The sequence below is a fragment of the Pseudophryne corroboree genome, chromosome 1, assembly GCF_028390025.1.
Source record: "Pseudophryne corroboree isolate aPseCor3 chromosome 1, aPseCor3.hap2, whole genome shotgun sequence".
In the NCBI taxonomy this organism is placed as follows: domain Eukaryota; kingdom Metazoa; phylum Chordata; class Amphibia; order Anura; family Myobatrachidae; genus Pseudophryne; species Pseudophryne corroboree.
The window spans coordinates 1067370027-1067389757 of NC_086444.1; the positions used below are offsets into that span (position 1 = coordinate 1067370027).

At 47.0% G+C, this 19731-nt stretch overlaps 1 protein-coding gene across 10 annotated transcripts in view; it reads left to right on the forward strand.

Moving 5' to 3' along the window:
• Window positions 1-19731, forward strand: part of FRYL (FRY like transcription coactivator) — a 541692-nt gene that overhangs the window by 489312 nt on the left and 32649 nt on the right. For all 10 annotated transcript variants that reach the window (XM_063920961.1, XM_063920963.1, XM_063920960.1 and 7 more), the window contains 5 exons: window positions 67-207; window positions 13276-13470; window positions 14000-14161; window positions 16357-16431; window positions 16622-16798. In XM_063920961.1, the coding sequence (XP_063777031.1) occupies window positions 67-207; window positions 13276-13470; window positions 14000-14161; window positions 16357-16431; window positions 16622-16798 (750 nt within the window). The remainder of the gene's footprint in view (window positions 1-66; window positions 208-13275; window positions 13471-13999; window positions 14162-16356; window positions 16432-16621; window positions 16799-19731) is intronic.

Genomic DNA, 19731 nt, shown 5'->3' on the forward strand with positions numbered 1-19731 from the left:
TAGACTGTTAGTATTAGTTAGCTACAGCCAGAAAGTGAGATGTTAATGGTATGTGTGTTGTTCCAGCTCCTGGAGAAAGGACTGTCCAGCATGCAGCAATCATTGCTGCAGATCATCTACAGCCTGCTCAGTCACATTGACCTCACAACTGCACCTGTGAAGCAGTTTAACCTTGAAATCATAAAGATCATAGGAAAATATGTGCAGGTAGGTTTTTATTTTCTTATCAATTACAGGAATATATGTTTTAGGTTTTACCTGTCTATGCTGTGTGTATGAGACAGATCTTCACTTTGTTACGCTCCTACTGCATTTTCAGTGAAGTGTTTGTGTCTGAGGATTTGTGCTGTTGGTGTTACGGACTTTGTGAATATGGCGCAGTGTTATTTACTGTGTATGCAAGGTACGGTGTGATGGACTGTGTGTGTACAGTATGGTGTGATGGACTGTGTGTACGGTACAGTGTGATGGACTGTGTGTGTACGGTATGGTGTAATGGATTGTGTGCCTACTGTACTGTGTAATGGATTGTGTGCGAACGGTACGGTGTAATGGACTGTGTGTACAGCATGGTGTAATGGACTTGCGCGTACTATACAGTATAATGGACTGTGCGTACGGTACAGTGTAATGGACTGTGTGCGTACGGTACGGCGTAAAGGACTATGTGCGTACAGTATGGTGTGATGAACGGTGTGTGTATGGTACATACGGTACAGTGTGATGGACTGCGCGTACGGTACGGTGTAATGGACTGTGTGCGTACGGTGCGGTGTAATGGACTGTGCGTACGGTGCGGTGTGATGGACTGTGTGTACAGTATGGTGTGATGGACTGTGTGTACAGTATGGTGTAATGGACTGTGTGCGTACGGTGCGGTGTGATGGACTGTGTGCGTACGGCTCGGTGTGATTGACTGTGTGCGTATGGTACAGTGTAATGGACTGTGTGCGTATGGTACGGTGTAATGGACTGTGTGCGTACGGTATGGTGTAATGGACTGTGTGCGTACGGTACGGTGTAGTGGACTGTGTGCGTACAGTATGGTGTGATGGACTGTGTGTGTACCATACAGTGTAATGGACCGTGTGCGTACGGTACGGTGTGATTATCTTTGTGCATACGGTGCGGTGTGATGGACTGTGTGCGTGCGGTACTGGTTGATGGACTGGGTGCGTACGGTACGGCGTGATGGACTTGGTGTGTACGGTACGGCATGATGGACTAGATGTGTACTGTACGGTGTGATGGACTAGATGTGTACTGTACGGTGTGACTAGATGTGTACTGTACGGTGTGATGGACTGGGTGTGTACTGTACGGCGTGATGGACTGGGTATGTAAGGCACTGTGTGATGGTCTGGCTGCGTAAGGCACTGTGTGATGGACTGGGTACGTATTGCACTGTGTGATGATCTGGCTGCGTAAGGCACTGTGTGATGGACTGGCTGCGTAAGGTACTGTGTGATGGACTGGCTGCGTACTGTACGACGTGATGGACTGGGTACGTGCTGTACAACGTGACGGACTGAGTACGTAAGGTACCGTATGATGGACTGGGTGCTTTTGGTACAGTTCGATGGTACATACAGTGTGTACACCTGGTGCTTACACAATGCAGGCTATTATTTTACCCCCTGCGTAGCACCTGATATATTCTCAGCTCAGGATTACGTATTACCTAAACTAGATGATTTACGGTCATTTATTTTGTTCTTTTTTATTTGTAAGAGACGTTGGGGTCTATTTACTGAGCCGGGATGGAGATAAAAGGCACGGAGATGAAGTACCAGCCAATCAGCTCCTATCTGTCATTTTTCAAACACAGCCTGTGACAAGACAGTTATAAGCTGATTGGCTGGTACTTTATCTCCACACACTTTATCTCCATCCAAAGCTTAGTAAATAGACCCCATTGTTCCTTGAGCAAGAAGCTGCTTTGAGAGTACAATGTCAATGACTTAATGTGCCCAAATGGATTTTTTCATGTTATTACTTCACATAAACTCCAGATGTTTTAAGACTTATTTTTAACTTTCAATCGACTTCTCTGACAGAAGTCTTTCTCTTTTGAGTGCTGGATAAAACACAGCATTCTATAATGCATAGGTCTGTGTAGGAATGCCCGCAGCACTAGGTCAGCTCGCTGCAAACTGCTTTTATGTCTCTCCGTGCCTGACTTTGTATCTAGGATGATGAAAGGAAAACAGGTCAGGGTAATAGTTCCAGTAATGGCATCTCTCTATGACACCGTATAATGTGCTCTCTTGTGTGTAAGTTATGGGTTCATACGTGCTTGTTCTCTGCTGATTATGGATCTCTGTATAAATGTGCTGTGGCAGATAGGAACCTTACCCTCCAGCCTCTGTGAATGGACCGGTCATCTGCAAAACTTATAAATGATCTCTACAGCAGTTCACATAGCTACCACCATGCGGAGGTCAAATACATGATATAGTCAGAGGTTTTCAGTCAATCCTCCCAACAGATCATGTGCTTAGGATTTCTGTCACTGGATACAGATGGGATAATCACTGACCCAACAGAATCTATTGTCACCTGCGCATGATTAAATAAATCTTGTATTGACCTGTTGAGAGTACCTGAGGGCTAGAGTTGAAACCCCCTTATATTAATGGTTTGTTTCTCTTTCATCCACTAGGGGACACTGGAGTCCTATACAGTAGGGGTGTGAAGCTTTGAACTGGAGGTGTGGCACAATCTTAAATTAGCATTGTCTGCACAGCCGGCTCCTCCCCCTTCACATCCCTCCTCCCTCAGTTTGAAAAATTGTGCTGGAGGCACAACAAGTGGAGCAACTGAGCACCTGACTAAAGATCTGTAAAAGGGCTGCGTCAACCTAACAAAGGGGAGACAAAGCTACTTATTATTGGAGAGACAAAGATCCCTATTGAAGGGACCTGCATCTCTCCACAGGAGATCCTCAAACAGCAGAATAGTGAGTAATGGTTGAAACTTAGAAGAAATAGCTTAGGCTAGGTCTTTTCATATAGTAAGGGTATTTATTTATTTATTTATTTTTTCTCCCCTCTTGACACTTGCTGTGTAGTTTTACTAAAGACCCCCTCAGTAGCCGATGCAGCGCTGGGCTCTGTTTGTCCGTCCTGTGTGCAGGGGGACACGGAGCGGCGCGGGAGTTGGTGCAGCGCTGGGCTCTGTTTGTCCGTCCTGTGTGCAGGGGGAGACGGAGCGGCGCGCAGCAGCGGAGAGAGGCGGTGTCCACATAGAACACAGTCCCGCCGCTAAGAAGGATAACCAACAGCGGTCCCGGCGCGCGCCAGCCAGCGGGCGGCGGGAGGGGGAGAGAGAGAGTGACAGCGCCGCGCGGCTGAGGAGTTCTTGGCAGCGCGCGGCGATAGAGATAGAAAGTGGTTAATTATATAAAGCACAAAGCAAGAAGGAAAAAACATAGAGGCAATACAAATTCTAGTGGGGGCCATGTTTAATATTATGGCGCCAGTCGGAGAAGAGGCATACCCTCACCGTCCCTTCCCCCCTCCAACGGGGAAAACATAGAGGAAGAGTTTTTAAAAATAGCTCCCCCTGCTGCTCTGACGTGATGTCTGGCTATGTTCATATGTGTAGAGGATTAAGGAGACTCTGACACCAAGAAGGCGGTAGAATCCATCCCCTTTGGGGGTGAAATGCTGTTCGGACCAGAGTTGGACAAATGGATTTCGCAGGCTACAGCGGGGAAGTCCACTTTTCTACCTACTCCTTATACGAGAACCGCTCCACAAACTAGGAGAGGTTATTCGGGACCAGCGTTTACTTCATTTAGATCACAGTCCTTTCGAGCCCGTGGTAGGGGTTTCGGTACACAAGCACGCGGGGGCAGAGGTAGAGGCCGCTCGCAGGCAACGACCAGAAAGCAGGATAAACCTGCTGACAAGACCGTGGCATGACGGCCTCCCAGCTCACCTGGGGTCCCCCTTGGTGGGCGGCCGACTGGAAGGTTTTCAGGACATCTGGGCCAAAACCTCACCAGTACTTTGGGTGAACAACTTAATCTCTCAGGGATACAAGCTGGAATTTCAACAGAGGCCTCACAGTCAGTTTTTTACAACAGGATTGCCTCGGTGCCCTCAAAAAGTACGGGCAGCAATTCTCAAATTGCTACAAGCAGAGGTCATTATTCCGGTTCCCGCTTCTCAGAGAGGCACGGGGTTCTATTCCAATCTTTTTGTCGTGCCAAAGCCGGACGGGACGGTCAGACCAATACTCAATTTAAAAGTTTTCAACCAGTTTTTAAGAGTCTACAAATTCAAGATGAAATCAATCCAATCAGTCATTGCAGGCATAGAACAGGACGAGTTCATGGTATCCATGGACATAAAGGATGCATATCTGCATTTCTCTAACGTCCTAGTGGATGCTGGGGACTCCGTCAGGACCATGGGGAATAGCGGCTCCGCAGGAGACAGGGCACAAAAGCAAGCTTTTAGGATCACATGGTGTGTACTGGCTCCTCCCCCTATGACCCTCCTCCAAGCCTCAGTTAGGTTTTTGTGCCCGTCCGAGCAGGGTGCAATCTAGGTGGCTCTCCTAAAGAGCTGCTTAGAAAAAGTTTTTAGGTTTATTATTTTCAGTGAGTCCTGCTGGCAACAGGCTCACTGCATCGAGGGCCTTAGGGGAGAGATTTTCAACTCACCTGCGTGCAGGATGGATTGGAGTCTTAGGCTACTGGACATAGCTTCAGAGGGAGTCGGAACACAGGTCACCCTGGGGTTCGTCCTGGAGCCGCGCCGCCGATCCCCCTTACAGATGCTGAAGATCGAGGGTCCGGAAACAGGCGGCAGAAGGCTCTTCAGCCTTCATGAAGGTAGCGCACAGCACTGCAGCTGTGCGCCATTGTTGCTACACACTTCACACTGAACGGTCACGGAGGGTGCAGGGCGCTGCTGGGGGCGCCCTGGGCAGCAATATTTAATACCTTTGATGGCAAAGAATACATCACATATAGCCATTGAGGCTATATGTATGTATTTAACCCAGGCCAGATATCTCAAAACCCGGGAGAAAAGCCTGCCGAAAAGGGGGCGGGGCTTATTCTCCTCAGCACACAGCGCCATTTTCCTGCTCAGCTCCGCTGTGAGGAAGGCTCCCAGGACTCTCCCCTGCACTACAGAAACAGGGTAACAAAGAGAAGGGGGGCATATTTTGGCGATATTTATATATTTAAAGCGCATATAACAAAAACAACACCTTTTAGGGTTGTTTATATACATTTTATAGCGCTTTTGGTGTGTGCTGGCAAACTCTCCCTCTGTCTCCCCAAAGGGCTAGTGGGGTCCTGTCTTCGATAAGAGCATTCCCTGTGTGTCTGCTGTGTGTCGGTACGTGTGTGTCGACATGTATGAGGACGATGTTGGTGTGGAGGCGGAGCAATTGCCGGTAATGGTGATGTCACCCCCTAGGGAGTCGACACCGGAATGGATGGCTTTAATTATGGAATTACGTGATAATGTTAGTACATTACAAAAGTCAGTTGACGAAATGAGACGGCCGGAAAACCAGTTAGTACCTGCTCAGGCGTCTCAGACACCGTCAGGGGCTGTAAAACGTCCCTTACCTCAGTCAGTCGACACAGGTACCGACACAGATGAATCTAGTGTCGACGGTGAAGAAACAAACGTATTTTCCAATAGGGCCACACGTTATATGATCACGGCAATGAAGGAGGCTTTGCAGATCTCTGATACTGCAGGTACCTCAAAAAGGGGTATTATGTGGGGGGTGAAAAAACTACCTGTAGCTTTTCCAGAATCAGAGGAATTGAATGACGTGTGTGATGAAGCGTGGGTTAACCCAGATAGAAAACTGCTAATTTCTAAGAAGTTATTGGCATTATACCCTTTCCCACCAGAGGTTAGGGCGCGCTGGGAAACACCCCCTAGGGTGGATAAAGCGCTCACACGTTTATCAAAACAAGTGGCGTTGCCGTCTCCAGATACGGCCGCCCTCAAGGATCCAGCAGATAGGAGGCTGGAAACTACCCTGAAGAGTATATACACGCATACTGGTGTTATACTCCGACCAGCAATAGCCTCAGCCTGGATGTGCAGTGCTGGGGTAGTGTGGTTGGATTCCCTGACTGAAAATATTGATACCCTGGATAGGGACAGTATTTTATTGACTCTAGAGCAATTAAAGGATGCGTTTCTTTATATGCGAGATGCTCAGAGGGATGTTTGCACTCTGGCATCGAGAGTAAGTGCGATGTCCATATCTGCCAGAAGAAGTTTATGGACGCGACAGTGGTCAGGTGATGCGGATTCCAAAAGGCATATGGAAGTATTGCCATATAAAGGAGAGGAATTATTTGGGGTTGGTCTATCGGATCTGGTGGCCACGGCAACTGCCGGCAAATCCACTTTTTTACCTCAGACCCCCTCCCAACAGAAAAAGACACCGTCTTTTCAGCCGCAGTCCTTTCGCTCCTATAAAAACAAGCGGGCAAAAGGACAGTCTTATCTGCCACGAGGCAGAGGAAAGGGTAAGAGAGGGCAGCAAGCAGCCCCTGCCCAGGACCAGAAGCCCGCCCCGGGTTCTACAAAGCCATCAGCATGACGCTGGGGCTTTACAAGCGGACTCAGGAGCGGTGGGGGGTCGACTAAAGATTTTCAGCAATCAGTGGGCTCGCTCACAGGTGGACCCGTGGATCCTGCAGATAGTATCTCAGGGTTACATGTTGGAATTCGAAAGATCTCCCCCTCGCCGTTTCCTAAAGTCTGCTTTACCAACGTCTCCCTCAGAAAGGGCGACGGTATTGGAAGCCATTCACAAGCTGTATTCTCAGCAGGTGATAGTCAAGGTACCCCTCCTACAACAGGGAAAGGGGTATTATTCCACACTATTTGTGGTACCGAAGCCGGACGGTTCGGTAAGACCTATTCTAAATCTGAAATCCTTGAACCTGTACATACAGAAATTCAAGTTCAAGATGGAGTCACTAAGAGCAGTGATAGCGAATCTGGAAGAAGGGGACTTCATGGTGTCCCTGGACATAAAAGATGCTTATCTGCATGTCCCAATTTACCCCTCACACCAAGGGTATCTCAGGTTCGTGATACAAGACTGTCATTATCAGTTTCAAACGCTGCCGTTTGGGTTGTCCACGGCACCTCGGGTCTTTACCAAGGTAATGACCGAAATGATGGTTCTTCTACGAAGAAAAGGCGTATTAATTATCCCTTACTTGGACGATCTCCTGATAAGGGCAAAGTCCAGAGAACAGCTGGAAGTCGGTGTAGCACTAACCCAAGTAGTGCTTCAACAACACGGGTGGATTCTGAATCTTCCAAAATCTCAATTGTCCCCGACAACACGTCTGCTGTTCCTGGGAATGATTCTGGACACGGTTCAGAAAAAGGTGTTTCTCCCGGAGGAGAAAGCAAGGGAGTTATCCGAACTTGTCAGGAACCTCCTAAAACCAGGAAATGTGTCAGTACATCAATGCACAAGAGTCCTGGGAAAGATGGTGGCTTCTTACGAAGCAATTCCATTCGGCAGATTCCATGCACGAATATTTCAGTGGGATCTGCTGGACAAATGGTCCGGATCGCATCTGCACATGCATCAGCGGATAACACTGTCACCAAGGACAAGGTTGTCTCTCCTGTGGTGGTTGCAGAGTGCCCATCTGTTAGAGGGCCGCAGGTTCGGCATACAGGACTGGGTCCTGGTGACTACGGATGCCAGCCTACGGGGCTGGGGAGCAGTCACACAGGGAAGAAACTTCCAGGGTGTATGGTCAAACCTGGAGACGTCTCTTCACATAAATATACTAGAGCTAAGAGCAATCTACAATGCTCTAAGCTTGGCGAAACCGCTGCTTCAGGGTCAGCCGGTGTTGATCCAGTCGGACAACATCACGGCAGTCGCCCACGTAAACAGACAAGGCGGCACGAGAAGCAGAAGAGCAATGACAGAAGCTGCAAGGATTCTTCGCTGGGCGGAAAATCATGTCATAGCACTGTCAGCAGTGTTCATCCCGGGAGTGGACAACTGGGAAGCAGACTTCCTCAGCAGACACGACCTTCACCCGGGAGAGTGGGGACTTCATCCGGAAGTTTTCCACATGATTGTGAACCATTGGGAAAAACCAAAGGTGGACATGATGATGGCGTCTCGCCTCAACAAAAAACTGGACAGATATTGCGCCAGGTCAAGAGACCCTCAGGCAATAGCTGTGGACGCTCTGGTAACACCGTGGGTGTACCAGTCAGTGTATGTGTTTCCTCCTCTGCCTCTCATACCAAAGGTACTGAGAATTATACGGAAAAGGGGAGTAAGAACAATACTAGTGGCTCCGGATTGGCCAAGAAGAACTTGGTATCCGGAACTTCAAGAGATGCTCACGGAAGATCCGTGGCCTCTACCTCTAAGAAGGGATCTGCTTCAGCAGGGACCTTGTATGTTCCAAGACTTACCGCGACTGCGTTTGACGGCATGGCGGTTGAACGCCGGATTCTAAAAGAAAAGGGCATTCCAGAGGAAGTTATTCCTACCTTGATTAAAGCTAGTAAGGAAGTGACCGCACAACATTATCACCGCATTTGGAGAAAATATGTTGCGTGGTGTGAGGCCAAGAAGGCCCCAACGGAAGAATTTCAATTGGGTCGATTCCTGCATTTCCTGCAGGCAGGATTGTCTATGGGCCTCAAATTGGGGTCTATTAAAGTTCAAATTTCGGCCTTATCAATCTTCTTCCAGAAAGAATTGGCTTCAGTGCCTGAAGTACAAACTTTTGTCAAGGGTGTACTACATATACAACCCCCAATTGTGCCTCCAGTGGCACCGTGGGATCTAAACGTAGTTTTGGAATTTCTCAAATCTCATTGGTTTGAGCCTCTCAAATCGGTAGATTTGAAGTATCTTACATGGAAAGTAACCATGCTATTGGCCCTGGCTTCAGCCAGGAGAGTTTCAGAGTTGGCGGCTTTATCGTACAAAAGCCCATATCTGATTTTCCATTAGGACAGGGCAGAACTGCGGACATGTCCTCATTTTCTCCCTAAGGTGGTTTCGGCTTTTCACTTGAACCAGCCTATTGTGGTGCCTGCGGCTACTAGCGACTTGGAGGACTCCAAGTTACTGGACGTTGTCAGAGCATTGAAAATATATATTTCAAGGACAGCTGGAGTCAGAAAATCTGACTCGTTGTTTATCTTGTATGCACCCAACAAGATGGGTGCTCCTGCGTCTAAGCAGACGATTGCTCGTTGGATCTGTAGCACAATTCAACTTGCACATTCTGTGGCAGGCCTGCCACAGCCTAAAACTGTAAAAGCCCACTCCACAAGGAAGGTGGGCTCATCTTGGGCGGCTGCCCGAGGGGTCTCGGCATTACAACTTTGCCGAGCAGCTACGTGGTCAGGGGAGAACACGTTTGTAAAATTTTACAAATTTGATACTCTGGCTAAAGAGGACTTGGAGTTCTCTCATTCGGTGCTGCAGAGTCATCCGCACTCTCCCGCCCGTTTGGGAGCTTTGGTATAATCCCCATGGTCCTGACGGAGTCCCCAGCATCCACTAGGACGTTAGAGAAAATAAGAATTTACTTACCGATAATTCTATTTCTCGTAGTCCGTAGTGGATGCTGGGCGCCCATCCCAAGTGCGGATTGTCTGCATTACTTGTACATAGTTATTGTTACAAAAATCGGGTTATTATTGTTGTGAGCCATCTTTTTTAAGAGGCTACTTCTTTGTTATCATACTGTTAACTGGGTTCAGATCACAAGTTGTACGGTGTGATTGGTGTGGCTGGTATGAGTCTTACCCGGGATTCAAGATCCTTCCTTATTGTGTACGCTCGTCCGGGCACAGTACCTAACTGAGGCTTGGAGGAGGGTCATAGGGGGAGGAGCCAGTACACACCATGTGATCCTAAAAGCTTGCTTTTGTGCCCTGTCTCCTGCGGAGCCGCTATTCCCCATGGTCCTGACGGAGTCCCCAGCATCCACTACGGACTACGAGAAATAGAATTATCGGTAAGTAAATTCTTATTATTCCAATCTGGACTCCGCACCAGGCTTACTTAAGGTTCGCACTGGTGGCGGATCATTACCAATTCCGGGCCTTGCCGTTCGGTCTAGCATCAGCCCCAAGAATTTTCACAAAGATCATGGCGATCATGGTTGCAGGACTGAGACTGTTGGGTGTCACGATTATACCTTATCTGGACGATTTACTGATCAAGGCTCCATCGCAGAATCGACTTCTCAAGGATGTTCAGACATCCCATCAATTTCTAATACAACATGGATGGATTGTCAACTTCCAAAAGTCCAACCTCATACTGACTCAACGGATTCAATTCCTCGGTCTCATCTTGGACACGGTCCTATTACGTGTGTTCCTACCAGAGAACAAGGTCCAGGACCTACAGAGATTAGTGGCTCAGGTACTGAGGACGCAAACCGTTTCTCTGCACCTATGTGTGCAACTTCTCGGGAAGATGGTGGCGTCATTCGAAGCTCTCCAGTACGGCAGACTTCATTCCCGACCATTCCAAATAAACCTCATTGCTCAGGGAGCAGGCTCGCACTGGCTTCTCCATCGGAGAATCCGACTTCAACCACAAGTACGGGTCTCCTTGATATGGTGGTCGTTACACAAAAACCTTGCAGCCGGCAAGAAATGCGGCATTTGGGATTGGAGGATCCTGACGACGGACGCCAGTCTCAGAGGTTGGGGAGCCGTCCTAGAGGACCATCAGTTTCAAGGACGGTGGACGCTACAGGAGAGCAAACTGCCCATAAATATCCTCGAACTAAGAGCAGTTTACAATGCACTTCTCTTAGCAGAAAACCTAGTCATGAAACAACACATCAGGATTCAGTCAGACAATGTCACGACGACGGCTTACATAAACCGTCAAGGAGAAACAAAGAGCAGAATGGCGTTAAAGGAAGCTACAAAGATCTTGTTGTGGGTAGAAAGACGAGACATCATTCTCTCGGCAGTGTTTATTCCAGGTGTGGAGAACTGGGAAGCAGATTACCTCAGTCGCCAGGACATGCATCCGGGAGAGTGGTGCCTTCATCCACGGATTTTCAACATGATTGTGAGAAGATGGGGTCTGCCTCAGGTGGACCTAATGGCGTCTCGACAAAACCATCAGCTGCCCAGATATGTGTCAAGGACTCGAGATCCAGCAGCAGAAGGAGTGGACGCATTAACACTTCCTTGGTGTTACAGGAGAGTTTACATATTTCCCCCATTCCCACTCATACCCAGGGTTCTAAAAAGGGTAAAACGGGAAAGAGTGTGGGCCATTCTGATCGCACCGGATTGGCCCCGCATGAGTTGGTACACCGACCTGCAAGGGTTACTTGCGGAAGATCCTTGGAGGTTACCTCAGAGAGAGGACCTGTTATCTCAGGAACCGTTCCTACACCCCGATCTGAACAGGCTGCGTTTGACGGCGTGGCTATTGAAACCCGGATCTTAAGAAACAGAGGGATCCCACGAACGGCCATTCCTACAATGATTGCCGCAAGGAAACCGGTCACAGCCAGGCACTACTACAGGATTTGGAAACGGTACATGGCTTGGTGTCAGGAACGGGGATGGAATTCATCTAACTTCCATTTATCGCGTCTTCTACTTTTCCTTCAGGCCGGTCTCGAGGGAGGACTCAGATTGGGCTCTTTGAAGGTTCAGATTTCGGCTCTCTCCATCCTTTTTTAACAGCGGCTAGCATCCTTGCCAGAGATTCAAACCTTTTTACAGGGGGTTCTGAGGATTCAACCCCCTTTTCGTCCTCCCACGGCACCATGGGACTTAGGTTTGGTGTTAGAACATTTGAAGTCACCGACTTTTGAGCCGTTGACAAGAGCAGACCTGAAATATCTCTCTTGGAAGGTCACGTTATTACTGGCCTTGGCTTCGGCTAGGCGGGTTTCTGAGTTGGGAGCCTTATCCTGTAAGAGTCCTTTCTTAGTTTTTCATGAGGATAGGGCGGAACTCCGTACAAGAGCAGACTTCCTTCCGAAGGTGGTGTCGGGGTTTCATGTAAACCAGCTAATAGTGGTCCCATCTTTCCAGGGTCTCACAGATGAGGACGTGTCCTTGGATGTTGTCCGAGCTTTACGGATATACGTACAGGTTACGTCGTCTTTCAGAAAGTCGGACCATTTGTTTGTTCTTTATGATGGGCCAAAGAAGGGTTGGCCAGCCTCTAAGCAGACTTTGGCCAGATGGATTAGACTTGCCATTCGGCAGGCTTATATTTCCTGTGGCAAACAGGTTCCGGTTCAGACGGGTGCTCATACTACCCGATCAGTGGGTGCCTCGTGGACGGCTGCCAGGGGTGCTTCCACTGCTCAACTTTGCAGAGCGGCGACGTGGTCTTCAGCCCACACGTTCGCGAGATTTTACAAGTTTGATACTTTTGCGTCCGGAGAATCTAAGTTCGGACGTTTAGTTTTGCAGGCCACCGACAGCACTCCCTCCCTGGGGGAAAACTTTGGGACGTCCCCTACTGTATAGGACTCCAGTGTCCCCTAGTGGATGAAAGAGAAAAGAGGATTTTGGTACTTACCGATAAATCCATTTCTCTGAATCCTCTAGGGGACACTGGACGCCCGCCTCGGTGCTGTCAACCTGCTGTGTTACAAGTTCTTGTTTTAATCAGTTCGTGCAAACAGCGTTAGTTATTCGGTTAAGAGTTCTTGGCCGCTGTTTGATATGTTGTACGGTTCGGTTCCTCGCCATGGGCTATAGTGTCATGTCCTATTCTCTCAGTCACATTTTTCAAACTGAGGGAGGAGGGATGTGAAGGGGGAGGAGCCGGCTGTGCAGACAATGCTAATTTAAGATTGTGCCACACCTCCGGTTCAAGGCTTCACACCCCTACTGTATAGGACTCCAGTGTCCCCTAGAGGATTCAGAGAAATGGATTTATCGGTAAGTACCAAAATCCTCTTTTTTTATTGTGGACATATAATAATTACTTATTTTTATTTAAAAAAAAAAAAATTCTGTCAATTTTCTACATAAGAAATATAAGTAGTATTTTACAGCATCCTGTCTCTTTAATTGTGATAATTCCATATGTAGGGGCCACCATAATGCATGTCCAGTAAGGGCAGGGTGAAATAACAGACGATAAATATTGGTCCTATTTGCCTCTTAGCCCATTATTATTGTTACACTGTAAAGCAGACTAGTCAGAACAGCGTTCCATTGTATCTATCATTAGGGATGTATTGTCGTGTTAATGCCACTTGTCTGTGTGTCCTATCAGAGTGCGTATTGGAGGGAAGCGCTGAACATCCTGAAACTTGTAGTGTCTCGCTCTGCCAGCCTGGTTGTTCCGAATGATGCTCCTAAGTCCTATGGAGATTTGGGATCTCCTGAAATCTCATTCACAAAAATATTTAATTGCCCCTCTAAGGAGCTTCCTGGAAAAACGTTAGATTTTCATTTCGACATCTCTGAGGTGAGAGCATCTTGTATGTAATGTGTGATGGGTGTTGTAGACGTGGGGCCTAATTCAGACCTGATCGCTGCTGTGCGTTTTCGCACAGCAGCCGATCAGGTCTGAACTGCGCATGCGCCGGCGCATGCCAGACAGCTGACGGCTGTCTCAGCCCTGCGATCACCTCTGCCTGATTGACAGTCAGAGGCGGGAGGGGGTGGGCCGGCGGCGTTCAGCCGCCGTTTAGGGGGCGTGGGCCGCCTGTGTTGGCAGGGGGGGCGGGCCTCGGTAGCTGCATGACGTCACACGCAGCCGCAGCGACGAGTACTCGTGCGGGGGGGGTCGGGCAGTAATAACATTTTATGATCTGTCAGTGTAGTGCAATGGTTGAGGCACTTCAAAGTGGCTCTTCAGTGGAAATACTGTCAGATACCCGAGTATTCATCTTTTGTCTGATCATCATCTCTTCTCTCTATTCCTAATGTTTTATGAGGTTGATTAGTTTGGTTTAAGCTACAGTGCACTGATGTGGGCTTGTATTTGCATCTAGACGCCGATAATAGGACAGAAGTATGGGGACCAGCACAGCGCAGCCGGAAGAAACGGGAAGCCAAAGGCTATAGCAGTGACTCGGAGCACGTCCTCTACTTCTTCTGGCTCCAACTCAAATGCACTTGTCCCTGTCAGCTGGAAGAGGCCTCAGCTCTCTCAGGTAGAGAAGAAACTCGCAGGGCAGTTGCATCTTAAGGGTTTGACTTAAAAGGAAAATGTATAGCGTTGTAATATGTGAGGGGACATTTGTGAGAACTGTACTTTATTCCATCTACATGTTTATTGTGCTCTTATATTCCTGGAGTACCTGGCTGCACCTTGTCTGGTCAGTTGGGTTGTAGGTATGTGATAACATTTCCGGGGTCAGGCTCTAGAAGGAACATCTCTATGTCCGCTAAGTGTGTTTTGCAAAAACAGAGCAACCCAACGTTTGTAATAAATATAGGCAACTGCAGCAGAGACATGAAGCAATAATATATACAGGGTCTTAACTGTAGGCGGGTGAGCGGTGTCATTGCCCAGGGTGTGTCACAGTCACCACACCATGACACCTGAATTTAGCCCATATCTCGGCTACAGAACTGTCTGGAGAACCCTGCAGCCTGTATAGGTGCCCACAATGTCCTGAGGATGCCCCATGCAGTAGTGTACTTTTTGTTGCTGATGGCCCCACCCCCTTGGCATGACATCACATTTGCTGGTGGCCAAGAGCAGCGCGGCGCCCTGCTCCGGCACTGTATGTACAGTAAGTGTCCCCTGACTGTCAGCTCTCATGAGCAGGTATCTCTCTTCTATCTTCTAGATGTGTCATCATACATCATTGCTGCAGTCGTGCCAAACAGCCCCTCTCAGCGCACCAAGTGCTGTGAGACTCTGCTAGCTACGTGCGTCTTTTTTGCCGAAAATGTGTCTTTTGTCGCAATGATATGTGACTCTGATGCTCCAGGAGACTATGCTGAGTCATTTTATTTGAGACACTTGTACATTGTGTGTAACTGAGTCTGCATACAGAGCACAATTGAACTAGTATTAGGAAAGAGCTGTGGCTGCTACATTGTAGCACTTTGTATACAGATTCAGAGACTCAGTCGCACACAGATATACTAGTGTAATCAGAACAGTATCCTGGTGCATCCTAGTCGCACCGTGTTGGGAGTTTTATGGTGCCTTACAATTGAAAATTGATAATGGTTGTAAGGTCCGTTCAACCATTTCAACAGAATAATTGTAAGGGAAAGCAACTGACTCAAATAATAAGAGCTATATTTTAAAACAGCCCATGCTATTGGATTGCTGTAAGCCAGTATAGACTATAATGTGCTGCATTGTTTACCACTAGCGTGCAATGTGAGTCATGCACAGAAACTATGCGTATATTTAAATACCGACTTGTTCATTCTTAACACTTAAATAATTCTATTGAAAAATCACTCCGCTACTCAGCACCTGGTAAGAGCGGCTGTAGCGTGTGCCTGTGTACATATGGATTTCACTATTTTATTTAATGACACCAATAGTGTTTAGAAAATAGAATAGGAGTGTGTAAATGTGATCTGAAGTAAGGTAAAATTAAGAGATGCGCATTCTGGATAGATAGATGTAACCACTATACCTAGCAGAGACTCAAGAACTTGCTTGCTGGTAGTGAATTGTGGTATAGCTTTACTATAGTTCTGTATCTCTACATTACACACAGGTCTAAATACATGAACTAGCTAAGAGCATTCGTGGCTGTGATGTAGCTCCCGTTAGTGGAATGTATGTAAAGAGTAAGACAGATGTTCCTTGTATGTTTCCAGCTGTTATTGTAAAACTTTAGAAGTACATTGTGAGGGGGAAAGGTTTCCACTGATGTTTTTTTTAAAGGCCTTTTTTGCAATAGAATAAGTAATCGGATGGACTTGTGTTGATTATTTCATATCCAGACGTGACTTGGCTGAAATACTAATACTAATCTGTCCCGCGTTAGTGACTCATCTAACAGGTCACAGCATTTGTGGAGTAAGGGATTTTCGTGGCTTTACCCAGACAACTTCGTACACATACCACATGTCCATTACGTCATGTTCATCTCATCTTACACTAAATGGTGTAGTCGGTCACTAGAAGGTATAATTAATGCCATTCCTGCACACAATTTGCATGTTTTTTCCATGACAAGGATGAAAATGATTAGGATTTTAGAAGCATCCGGTGTATATTTTTAGCTGTGAAAGTTGACGAGACCGAACTTAATTTATCTTTCTGTAGCTTATTCAAGTTGTCTCTCCTCCTTTCCCATTTCAGCTGAATGGTTTATTTATCTGAAGTTAGTTTCTGCTAATTCTGTTCTCTCTCGTGACTTTTTCTCTGCAGCGGCGGACACGAGAAAAGCTAATGAACGTCCTGTCACTGTGTGGGCCGGAGTCTGGCCTTCCCAAAAATCCATCTGTAAGTGTGACTTGTTTTCTGCCTAGCCTCTAATTAAACTTGCTCTAATTGTGCTCCATGTATTTTGCATTGCTGGAGCTTATTAAACACTTTGCAAATAGCGCTTCTGCGCCTGATAATTGCCACAAGCCGGCCTCACACAGAGGCGACGAGTGTTTAGCAGGTTTGTTCTAATCTCGTCTCCCGACAGGTGGTCTTCTCATCAAATGAAGATCTGGAAGTCGTAGATCAGCAAACCAGCCTAATTTCCAGCACAGAAGAAGCTATTCAAGAGGAGGAAGTCGCCCTGGAGGACACTGGCAGTGAACAGCAGTTTGGTGTCTTCAAGGACTTTGACTTTTTGGATGTTGAGTTGGAAGATGCTGAGGTAAGACCCCTGCGTTTAGTTTCTAACGGTCGGCCATTCCCCTCTCAGAAATGTAATTAATTGAACACGCTCGGGTAATTGCCAGTGCAGTTTTAGAAATTACAATCAGTTAATAAAAGGAATGCAGAATAGAACTGCTAAAAGGTAGAGAGAAACTGAAATAAAGTCCTAATTATTTACAAATAGAAAGTCAGCCAAATGCGATCTCTCATGTACAGAGAAAGTATAGGATAACCAAGAACCAAATGCTGAAATGGCCACTACATTAAAGAGGTTATATCCTCCAGCACTTAACGGGTATGGGTGATTAGGTCGACTACTATTGGTCGACATGGTCAATAGGTCGACATGAGGGTTTTGTTGTTGTTTTTTTACTGTTTTTGGTGTTGTTTTCTGTGTAAAGTGACCGGGAACTCCAATTAGTGCACCGTGTCCCCTCGCATGGCCCGTTTCGCTCGCCATGCTTCGGACAAGGTTACCGTTTCCAATTGTAGTCCACGTGGATCGTAAAGTATGAAAAAGTAAAAAAAAATGAAGGGAAAAAAAGTGAAAAACTCATGTCGACCTAGTACATGTCGACCTAATGTATGTCGACCAATAGTGGTCGACCTGCTGACTTAAGTGCTGTCGACCTAACGGCCGTATCCCCACTTAACGGGCCATTTCTTTGGTTAATGTGACTGATGGGGCAACATACCAAACCTTGTAAAGAGGACAAGTGCTGGAGATGTTGTCCATAGCAACCTATCAGATTTTAGCTATCATTTATCTATTACATTATTTATAACTAGAATCTGATTGTTTGTTAAGGGCAACAACTCCATTTTGTTCTTTTAAGAAGGTTTGATACATTTACCCCTATCCGACGGCAAAGACTGAAAACACCTGGATCGTATGAGATCAAGAGGGCAGCATTAAGTTAGATAGGAAGGGATCACATGACGTTTTTTGGCTCATGTAGACTCACACATACTGTAGCCAACACTATTCAGTCTCTGCATTATGTCACAGCCAATTGTGTTCAGTACAGTGGTCAGGTGTTCAATGCAGGGATGATACAATAATCCTTAGACATGTCTCATAGTGTGGGCACAAGACATGCCTTATTTGACACATTTACATCGATAATTACCTACAAAATCTAAACAGCATAAGGTTTCTTTTCACTATACAGTGCATCCGGAAAGCATTCACAGTGCTTCACTTTTTCCCACATTTTGTTATGTAAAGGCCAGTACTGACGGGAGAGATGTGTGCTGAGCGATCTTAACACAGACCGCTCAGCACAGTGCTATGTGTGCTGAGCGAGGGAGACGGACCGGTGGGCCGCTAATTTCACCCAGCGGGTGAAATGAGCGATGTGCTAGATTGAGCCTGCATGCAGGCCAGTCTAGCACCGGCGATTAGCGCCGCGCATCGCTATCGCTGTGGGGGGTACACACGGAGAGATCAGTGCTTAACTTCTAGGCAATCTAGTCAAATTGCTTAGAATTTAAGCACTGATCTCTCCGTTGTGTACTCCCCTTTACAGCCTCGTTACAAAATGGAATAATTTATTTTCCTCAAAATTCTACACATAATACCCCATTATGACAATGTGAAAAAGTTTTTTTGTGATTTTTGCAAATGTATTAAAAATAAAAAACTAAGAAATCACATGTACATAAGTATTCACAGCCTCTGCCATGAAGCTCAGAATTTAACTCTGGTGCATCCTGTTTCCACTGATCATCCTTAAGATGTTCCTACAGCTTAATTGGAGTCCAACTGTGGTAAATTCAGTTGATTGGACATGATTTGGAAAGGCACACACCTGTCTATATAAGGTCCCACACTTGACAGTGCAAGTCTGAGCACAAACCAAGCATGAAGTCAAAGGAATTGTCTGTAGACCTCCGAGACGGGATTGTCTCAAGGCACAAATCTGGGGAAGGGTACAGAAAAATATCTGCTGCTTTGAAGATCCCAATGAGCACAGTGGCCTCCATCATCCGTAAATGGAAGAAGTTCGGAACCACCAGCACTCTTCCTAGAGCTGGCCGGCCGGCCGGCCCTGGAGCAATGGGGGGAGAAGGGCCCTAGTCAGGGAGGTAACCAAGAACCCGATGGTAACTCTGTCAGAGCTACAGCATTCCTCTGTGGAGAGAGGAGAACCTTCCAGAAGGACAACCATCTCTTCAGCAATCCACCAATCAGGCCTGTATGGTAGAGTGGCTAGACGGAAGCTACTCCTTAGTAAAAAGCACATGGAATCCCACCTGGAGTTTGCCGAAATGCACCTGAAGGACTCTCAGACCATGAGAAATTCTCTTGTATGATGAGACAAAGATTGAACTCTGCCGTGAATGGCAGGCGTCATGTTTGGAGAAAACCAGGCACCACTCATCACCAGGCCAATACCATCCCTGCAGTGAAGCATCGTGGTGAGGATGTTTTTCAGCTGTAGGAACTGGGAGACTAGTCAGGATAGAGGGAAAGATGAATGCAGCAATGTACAGAGACATCCTGGATGAAAACCTGCTCCCGAGCGCTCTTGACCACAGACTGGGGCGACGGCTCATCTTTCAGCAGGATAATGACCCTAAGCACACAGCCAAGATATCAAAGGAGTGGCTTCAGGACAACTCTGAATGTCCTTGCGTAGCCCAGCCAGAGCCCAGACTTGAATCCGATTGAACATTTCTGGAGAGATCTGAATGTGGCTGTGCACCAACGCTTCCCATCCAAGCTGATGGAGCTTGAGAGGTGCTGCAAAGAGTAACTGGCCAAAGATAGGTGTGCCAAGCTTGTGGCATCATATTCAAAAAGACTTGAGGCTGTAATTGCTGCCAAAGGTGCATCAACAAAGTATTGCGTCAAGGCTGTGAATACTTATGTACATGTGATTTCTTAGTTTTTTATTTTTAGTAAATTTGCAAAAATCTAAAAAAAAC